This window comes from Salvelinus sp. IW2-2015, linkage group LG10 (assembly GCF_002910315.2).
Source record: "Salvelinus sp. IW2-2015 linkage group LG10, ASM291031v2, whole genome shotgun sequence".
NCBI lineage: Eukaryota > Metazoa > Chordata > Actinopteri > Salmoniformes > Salmonidae > Salvelinus > Salvelinus sp. IW2-2015.
Genome location: NC_036850.1, coordinates 14,716,730 through 14,726,508, shown reverse-complemented (window position 1 = coordinate 14,726,508; position 9,779 = coordinate 14,716,730). Strand labels below are relative to the sequence as shown.

General features: G+C 42.0%; 1 protein-coding gene across 1 annotated transcript in view; it reads right to left on the bottom strand.

The window, feature by feature from the left end:
* Positions 1 to 5,912, bottom strand: part of LOC111969343 (RNA polymerase-associated protein CTR9 homolog) — a 10,444-nt gene extending 4,532 nt beyond the window's left edge. The window contains exons 1-9 of the mRNA XM_070445301.1: positions 5,750 to 5,912; positions 5,401 to 5,499; positions 4,357 to 4,596; positions 4,142 to 4,259; positions 3,960 to 4,049; positions 3,621 to 3,877; positions 3,419 to 3,526; positions 3,092 to 3,328; positions 2,737 to 2,973 (exon numbers count right to left, since the gene is read on the bottom strand). Of these exons, the coding sequence (XP_070301402.1) occupies positions 2,737 to 2,973; positions 3,092 to 3,328; positions 3,419 to 3,526; positions 3,621 to 3,877; positions 3,960 to 4,049; positions 4,142 to 4,259; positions 4,357 to 4,596; positions 5,401 to 5,499; positions 5,750 to 5,794 (1,431 nt within the window). The 5' untranslated portion in view covers positions 5,795 to 5,912. The remainder of the gene's footprint in view (positions 1 to 2,736; positions 2,974 to 3,091; positions 3,329 to 3,418; positions 3,527 to 3,620; positions 3,878 to 3,959; positions 4,050 to 4,141; positions 4,260 to 4,356; positions 4,597 to 5,400; positions 5,500 to 5,749) is intronic.
* Between the last annotated feature and the right edge of the window lie 3,867 nt (positions 5,913 to 9,779).

Sequence of the window (9,779 nt, the reverse complement as noted above, 5' to 3'; positions counted from 1 at the left end):
ATCTAGTCTAAGCTGTAGGACGATTTACAAAATTGGTAGAGCTATGTTTCTCTTGTTCATAAAAATACTCCGATACGAGTTAAAAACGAATATTATAGCCGTATGAAGTGTAGTCTATTGTCATTTCATTAGGCTACATTCTGACAGTTTCAGACAYAAATAAAAAAGGCGCGATGGGATTTCACTATAGTACAGTCTGCCGTATGCTAAAACAGAAAGAAAAAAAACTATGGCTCCTTGGTGGGAAAGAAAAGCTCGTCTTCGCCTGTTTGGCAGTTTCAGAATACGTAAAAAGACAATCAGGGCAAAGGATCGACAGACTACAAACCTCTGTCAACATTTACAAGTCCATCATCCTGCTGAGTTCGCTACTCTGGGGCAGAAAAGTTGAATATGCTGGTGTTCCTTGCCAGATACCATTAGCTAGAAAAAAACTAAAACTAATGGTTCCCAATTGTACTTTTTTTGTTTAATTTTAAAATGTAGCCTATATTCAAATCCAGATGCATCTTACTCAAATGACATATTCTAGCCTATAGGCTATCAAAGCTTGAAATACTTTTTTGCACTTGTTTAGGCTACTTTATTTATTTTGTAGGCCTATATTTAGGATTTGTACAGTTCGATAGGCAAGAGGCATATCCTAATTAGCTTATGCTAAAAACGAATAGGCCTATGTTCATTCGTTTTTAAGTGTCATAAAGAATGTTAAATAATAATTTGCTTTATCTAATTGTATATTTAGGATTTTTACAAGTCGATAGGCAAAAGGCATAGCCTAAGGATAATAGGCCTATTTGTTTTTAGCCTAAACCAGGGGTGTCAAACTCATTTCGCATCGTGGGCCACATACGGCCTAGGGAGATGTCAAGTGGGCCGGACCATTAAAATTATACCATACTCTGCTATAAATAACCAAAATATCATGTCTTTCCTTTGTTTTGGTGTAAAGAAGCACAAGAACATTAGGAAAATATTGAAATTTAATGAACTATCCTTTTACAAAACATTTCATGAAACACCTCATATTTCCTTAGACAAATGTGCAATTTACTTTTATCATTCACAAATATGCATTGCAACTGATCCCACTGATTGTACAAAGGCACAAAACTTTAATTGGTACTGAAAAATATAGTAATGCACTTTAAGATTAAATGAGACTTTTAAAGAAAGGAATTTTTAAACCACTTACACATACGCATATAAAATCTAAATGTAATCCCTGCGTACACCTTACAAACTAAGGAGAGTGATTTTAAATGTGTAATGAAGAAAGTGTTCGCCTGTCCTGTATGAAAGTTGACTGCTGTTTCCTCAGACCCGCCAGCAATTCGTTAATCTTATCTCTTCTCAGTTGTCCTTGCAAGCCGTCATATTTTTCGCTGTGATGAGTCTCGTAGTGGCGTCGAATATTATATTCCTTCAATACCGAAACTTGTTGCAAACACACCAAGCACGAAGGTTTTCCGTGCATCTCTGTAAATAAATAGGACGTGGTCCATTTTTCTTTGAAAATTCTACACTCCTTATCTACTTTTCTCCGTTTGGATAACGACATTTTGGCTAATGAGGGTGTAGCGGAGAGGTAGAGACCAAGGTATTAACAACGTCGTAACAAGCNGACATTTTGGCTAATGAGGGTGTAGCGGAGAGGTAGAGACCAAGGTATTAACAACGTCGTAACAAGCAGCAGATGGCGCATTGATACCGTCTGCTGTTTTCAGTCTGTCTCAGTGATGCAGCTTGTCTTCTACTCTGATGGAAAGAGTGCGCCCCTTAGCGGATAATCCATGAATTGCAGCGAATTAAAAATATTAATTCCATGTCTTTTATGCATTTTTTCCACTTTCAAATTATCCTGCGGGCCTGATCGAACCTCCTTGGGGGCCGGTTCCGGCCCGCGGGCCGTATGTTTGACACCCCTGGCCTAAACCAATGTTCATTCATCTGCGATAAAGAATGTTAGGCTAAATAATAATTTGTTTTATCTGATTGTTGTTGACAATTTATTTAACCCACACTTTGGTCAAGTAAAGCAGAAACATACCAGGTTTGTTTATACTTCCTATTCGATTAGTCCATCTTGAAATTGTTTGTTCTCTCCCTCATTATTACTATGGTTTTATTTAGGCTAGTCACAAACAACAGATGGAACTCTGCTACACCTATAGATTCATTCCATGGTTGATCATGAAAGAGTAGGATATGCCTAGGCCAACAAGTCACGTTAAAATTTAATGGGGATTGGGGAGGAAAAGGGAAACTAATGTTTAAAACAATAAGCCCGACAACAGAATGCGTGATGCCAAAGGCCTATGATCATCCGACATTGGTGGGGGGAAAAAACACATTAGGCCCCATCTGACATTTTGCGCTGCTTTGGTGCTCTCTGCTCGATCAATAATCTACATTGTTCTCTTGCATTATGTTAATAGTCTAACTACCTCATATGTATTAAACATTTAGGCTATGGCAAATAGGGAACAGGCTATTCGGCATGTCGCCTTGCTGTGTGCTCTCTGCGCTGTTCTGCGCTGCCAGTCTCCAGGGGTGCAGTCAAATTCAAATATGCTAGACCATCGTGTGTCATCACGATGTCGTCACTATCGACAATGGCTGTCAAACATCAAACATCAAACAAAGGCAAGTTACGAAACTACAAATAGCCATTCGAGTAGTTACTGAATTCATTGCTAAAACATGTAATGTCTAATTCTAGTCAGGCAGCTCTGCCATCCTCCTAAACTGTACCTTGGCCTCTCCCAGGTTCCCCAGTCTGAAGTGGAGAGCCCCCAGGTTGTTAAGGATCTCAGGGGGGACGTCAGCCTGGACCTTCTCCTGCAGAATGCGGGTGGCCGTGCCGTAGGCAGAGAGGGCGCCCTGGATGTCGGTCTGCTCCAGGATCTGGGCCAGCTCGATCCAGGCCTCCACGTCATCAGGGTACTGCTCGGTTACCTTTTTCAGATGACCCTGCAGAATACAAAGACATTACATGTTATTGATTTTAGCAATAGTGCTGATTGACATCTACAGAGTTACAAGTGAATACTTCATGTGAGGTTCACCTTCGCATAGTTATTTTACTTACTTTTGCAATGTCTCTCTTTTCCTGATCATCTGAAGTAGCATAAAGAGAGCCCAGGATCTTCATGGTTTCATAGTTGTTGGGGTAGGCCTTTAGGACCTTCTCAAAACACTGGGCTGCATTCTCCTTGTCTCTACGGTACACGTACATCTGCCCCAGGCCAAAGAAAGGCAGCACAAAGGTAGACGAGGCAAATTGGGTGGCCTGGTAGTAGTACTGGAAGGCCTGGTCATAGTCCTCCTGAAACACACAAGAAGGAGAGATGTAATGCCCATTCAATTAGAAAAGCAAGAGTCTTCCTGAAAAATAAGCTGAGGCCTTAGCGTTTACCTGTACATGAAAGGAGCGGGCCAACTGGTAGCAGCTCTCAGCCTGCATCGCTTCCACCTCTGTGTTGTGAAAGGCATGGAGAGCCAGGTGCTGCACTTTACTGTAGTCCTGAAAATAAGAAAGTACATCAATGTGAATGATAAACGATGCTCAGGTCAAGACATGCTACTATATACCAGGAATAGGATGACCACCCTCTCACCTTTTTGAAGAAGAAGTGGTTAGCCAGGTGATTGAGCACCATGGGGTTGCTGGGGTCAATGGTGTAGGCTCTGGAGAGAAGCTGCACTCCATTCTTGATGGAGTCGGGCTCCTTGCTGTTGAGCTCCAGCACAGCCAAGCCCACAAGGGCTCCCACACACTTCGAGTTGAGCTCCAGGGCCCGGCCAAAGGCCAGACGGGCCTTCTCCAGCTTACTGAGCTTGACAAAGCAGTGGCCCATCCCCAGCCTCACCTCGGCTGGTAAGAGAAATAGTGACGGTATATTAGGAGACACCAGGGATATTATTTATAATATGACAGGTGCAAGTGAAATGCTTACCAGGACATCCAGGGTTTGTGCGTAGAGCCTTCTTGTAGTAGGCCAGTGCTCCCCTGTAATCCTTCTTATTGAAGGAGATGCAAGCTTTACCTGTTGAAATAAAATGTATAGTGGTTAGGCCCCATTTGGAAGTGAACCTTTGTGGTTGTAATGGTAGATCTTTCCCTTTGTGTTTTACTTACCAAGTAGAGCAGGGATGTTATTGGTGGACTGGTTCAAGACAAAGTGGAACTGAGCGTCAGCCTGGTCCATTTTGTCCCCCTCCAGCAGGCAGAAACAGGCTCTTCCCAACAAGTGGTTCTGTTACAAACAAATAGATTACTCTTGGTTATGATTTTTTGTGTTGGGGAAATTAACTTTCACATTACCCAAAAAATTGTTAAGCTGATTATCTTACCTGGTCGTACATGATGATCTTGTCTGCCATGGTGTAGAGCAGGGTGGCCTGAGTGATGAGCTCCTTCTTGGCATCTTTGTTCTTCTCTTTACGTGCCTGCTGGACATAGTAGGCTGCCAAGGTGTCCAGACAGGTCATCTGGTCCTTCTCATGGTCTCTGTAGTCCAGGTTCCCATCGATACGGGCCGCCTCCAGCAGCTTGACAAAGTCCTCCGTCTTCGTCTGTTTGTAATACTCCAGCTAAAAGAAAAATATGTTTTTGTTTATTTTGGTGACAAACAATCCATGAACAAACCATCAGTCAGTGGGAATGCAACTACATAACTCACCAGGGAGGATAGCCCATTTCCTGGACCAGAGTTCTGTATAACATTTAGACACAGTGGGGGATATTTGTCAACACGTACCTTTTTTGGCAACACTTTTCCCATGTTGGAGAGTATATCCGTGGTTGGTGGACAGTTCTGATAAGGAAATTGTTGTTTGTGTCGCCGGACTGTGCCCAGGGAGTTATTACATTAAATTGTTAGATGCTACCACCCCCCTCCAAATCAAAACATTCCATGTTTTGTCTCGCTTGTGTGTTTCACACCTGTTTGTCTAGCTAATCAGCCTCACGATTGGACAGCATGTTGCTGCAGACGGGTAGTAGAACAGTGTCTGTGCACGCAAACATTGACATCCATGTTTGGTTTTGACTTGGTAGCCTATAACAGCATCCTTCGGSGATGCAGACGACAATTTCCTAATCAAAACCGTCCACGGATATACTCTCCAACATAGGAAGTGTCTCCAAACATGCACAGGTCAGCAAATATCTCACACGCCTCTCCAATGGTATGCCATAAGATGGAATGTTACTGTTAAAATAACTGTACATGGCGGCAAGCCTGCAGGGAGGAGTTACAGGTAACAGTAGAAATTACAATCTAACTGTATTTGATGCATCACTCATACAGAGTAATATGTGCAACTGTCATTTCAACCATTACATTTTTTAAGGCTTAAATTAATTCTCATACCAGTCTATGTATTCATACTTACAGCAAGAGCAATCCATATGTGCAACTGTGTATGCTCCTGTTTCAGGATACTGATGACCTCATCTCCTTCTGGCAGCTGGTCGAAATCAAGCTCAATAACCTGCAGAACAAATGTCTATGTAAACACCAGTTCGTACACATACAACATGACATGTGGCCTTTAACCTATGGCTAAACAGCTTGATCAGAAAGGCTAAACTACTTTGTGGCTGCATTTACTAGTTAGCTTACTGTTGTTAGCGATCTGGCTGACGTTAGTCAACAAGCACAGGGCAATACTACGTTAGCTAACGTTAGTAGGCTAGCTGTAGCAATCCACGGTCAAACAAAGCAGCGTAGCTAGTCCTTACCTCGTCGGTGTCCCGTAAGGGGATTTCAATTGATCCCCGAGACATCTTGGGTGATGGAAATCTACGTCCCTACACCAATATATTCCCKAAATTTGTTCAGCTGTCGCCGCGGTCTCGAGGATCTGGCTCCACTTCCGCTCTAGAACAAATACATGGATGTTCACAAAACAATGTCCGGGTAGGACAGCGAGCGAATGGTGGGAATAAAATGACCCACTGGTGCAATACCGGTAGCAAATAAAAATGTCCCCCTGACTAATCCAGCTGTTGTTCTCTCTCTTCTTGGCAGCCCAAACTTCTTTCAACTGAAAGAAAAACATTCTGTATTTTCACAGTAGTCTTTGTTGTATTTTCAAAAGTAGTAGGTCTATTTGTTGTTTAGAAACCTGTAAATGTTTGTTAATAATAAAATGTGTTGTGTTCACTATTTTAACATGTGCAAAGTAGGGAACTAGAATGTGTACATTATGTAGTGCGCCAGTATGCCTTTCAATTCAAGCTCCATAGTGGTCGTGTTCGAGAACATCAAAACCGTACTGTATCATGGGCACATTGTGACTGACTCATCTACAAATAATAAAAGACAAGAAAGGGAAGGAAAGACAGGACAATCAATCAAAATTGATTGGTTGATTGATGATTGATTAAGGGAGGGGAAAATAACACAATAATAAAAGCTGTTATAATTGTGATAATCCTCTGTGGTGTGTTTCTGTGACCTGTGCCCAGTTCTTCATTGACCCCGCCCTATCCTAAAGAATCTGATTGCTACTGGTGATTTCCTATTGGTTTATACAGGAGATGTTATGCAGATGATCTAGAATCATTTGATATGTTAATAAACGGACTAATGTTAATTCAAAAAGTCCATTAACTGAGTTATTGTTTGCTGGCCTGAGCCAGCAATTGGTGGAGCTGAGGGGAGGGGGTGGGGGTGTCAGCTGGTTTTGATGTGTGGCAGTGAAGGATCAAAACAGGCAAAGGCTACACTCACTGAAGAGCATCTTGAGCGTTTCCCACTGCAAACTGGCAGCAATAGAGGTGTCTAAAATTAGTGTGTGTTTTTGACCAGCTTGTGTGATGAGATGTAGCTAGTTGTTATACGTTTTCATATGCATATTTTCTGCCGCTTTCAAAGGAATATTCCTCAACTGGGAGGTAAGACATTATTTTTTTGTATTCTCACCGCTTTCTAACATATCTAACATTCTTAGGGTAAGTATATATGTCTTGTATAACTTCATAATGCAATCTTGATTAATAACTGTAAATTAATAACTGTAAATATCTAACGTAGGCTACTTGACATCTAGTAAGCTTAGACAACCGCTCTCTGTTTTGTTATATAATGTTTCCACTGTCTTTCTTTGCTTCGTGTGCTGTTGACTGACCTGCAGTTTCAGTTACATGACTGTCACAAATCTAGTCCCTGGTTAGGTTAAAGTTCTGAGGGGTCGTTCCTTTCTCTTGCCCAGGGACCCAAAAGGAAAAAACTCCTGAGTTCAGGAAACATAAGTTAACAAAAGAACATTCCCATTCTAACTGGCTCTTAATACATTACCGTGCATGTAAGTATGGTATTATATGCAGATAATGCACTTCTACAGAGATGGCTTGTTAAGGACTTTTCTAACTCAGACTTTCCCCCCACAATCAAATAGACATATTTGATATTTTACTTACAAAAACAACACTACGATTCTAACAATTTCTTGAAACTCAAACTTCCGACTTTTTCAGACTAATTTGTAAACCAGTATGACAAGTATTTTATATGCAATGTCATATTTTTCTTTATACAGAGAGATGTTATGGCCTCGGAGAACTTACTGAATGGAGGTCAGAGTTTTCATGGTGAAAAATCTGAGTCTAATCTTCTGAGCAGCCACGGTGAGAACCATGAAAGCAGCCGGCCGTCAACTCAGACCAGGCCGATGAGAGATGACAGAAGGGGATACATAGCACGAGCTCTCTCAAGGGACTCTGGAGTTAGCTTCATAAAGCAATACCAGGTACCGGACAGGAATGAAAGTAAGCATTGATATTAATATTTACATATTGTCAATGTCATGAAACATTATTATAATACAGAATATCTTGATAACCAGGCATTTCTTTTTTCAGATCAGTAAACAGAATGCTTTTATTTTTAAAGATGTGAATAGACATTTAAGTTTAAAACTACTTTCACCACTGCACTTTGACTTCTGCATTCGCTAATTTTGAAGTTGTACATGACAAAGCCTAATGGATGTTTTAGTGTGGAGCAGCTATGGACCAGAGGATTCTACTGAAGAATCCGTGGACCCAAGTACATTTTCTGAGGAAGAGCTTCTTGATATAACATTTGAGGCATGCAATACCACTGGCACAGGTACAGATCATCTCTTGTAATAACAGCTGTACATTAGTGTTCTCTTTGTATACTGGCATGCTTCCTAAGTCTTTGTTCTCAATAGGAGAGGTTCTGGCCTCCACGATCATGCAGTACCTGCAGACGATGACTAGCCAGAGCCCAGAACAGGACAGGCTGAATGCTTTGAATCGTATGCTGGACCCTGAGTGCCGGGACCCCGCTATTAGCAGGGCCAAATTCCAATCCACCATGAGGGAGTGGATTGCCCAGTGCAGCCAGGATGGGTAAAGAAAAAACCTTCAGACAGCTAACTGCTATAGAATGTTCATCTGCAGCAGCCTTATAATCAACAATATCCCTCAGAAGTTTTGCCACTAAAAATGACTGAAATTTGTAGTTGATTGCATCTGTTTGTGTGATTTATTTTGATAAAACATTGGTAAGCTTGCTAATCTGCTYTGTACCTATAATTGGAGACTAATGATTGTTTGTATCTTTCAGCATGCATGAGGACGACAAACATATTTCGGGGGAAAACCCTTGTAAAGTGTCTATAAATGGTAAGGTTTTGCTCTTGTAGGCAGCCTGGAAATCAGTCTCAGATTACAGTGCAGCACTGATTGTGTTGTTCTTTCAGGGATGGATTTCTCAGGTCCTGAGATCAAAACGGCCTTCTCAGAAGGAGAACAGTGTTATTGGTAAGTTATTCAGCTTTCTCAGTCACTCATGATTTGACTCTTTCTATGCAGTACTATTTCTGTATTCTACTGTATTCAACTGGCTTCCAGTCGAAGCTCGCATTGGCCCTCCCACCCCTACGGGAGTGCYTCTCCCGCTCAGCCCAGTCCAAGCTCTTCTCTGTCCTGGCACCCCAGTGGTGGAACCAGCTTCCCCCTGAAGCTAGTACAACAGAGTCACTGCCAATCTTTCAAAAACATCTGAAACCCTACCTCTTCAAACAGTATCTTAAATAATCCTCACCTCCTCTTTTTAAATACACTTACCCCCACCACACACACACACCCTTCTAGCTCTGACTCTACTGACAGCTACGTTGTTGAGGAACATGTTACTTTCTATGCCTGTGAGATGTGGTTGTCCCACTTAGCTATCTCAAGATGAATGCACTAACTGCAAGTCGCTCTGGATAAGAGCATCTGCTAAATTACTCAAATGTGAAATGTAAATGTATTAAGGCTATAAATCTGACTACTCCTTTTGCTCTAGTGACTCCAGGGAGCTGTTGGCCACTGTGTCTGAGCTTAAGCATGCGCACAGTAGAATGAGTAAGCAGAACAACAGCCTGTTGAGGACTGTATCTCAGGGTGAGGACACCAACCTGCAGCTCACAGTGGAGATCGCTGAACTAAGTGCCTTGCTGGCCAGGTACTGTCTGTGAGGATGGAGCAATATGTTGTTTTGATATGTTGGAACATTATATGGATTCATTATTGCAAGTCATGGTAGTTCTGATGATTTACTGTTGTAAAACTGTTTATGTGACATCCCCCAGTGCCCAGCGGTCAGCAAGGAGAACCAGGTCCCTTGTGGAGGAGCTTGAGGATGCCAGGAGATCCCTGAGGGAGGCACAGGAGAGAGCCAGCCAAGCCCAGGCTAGCAGCTGCAAACTGGTACTGCACTCAGCTCTTAGCAGGAAATGACATATAAGGAAAT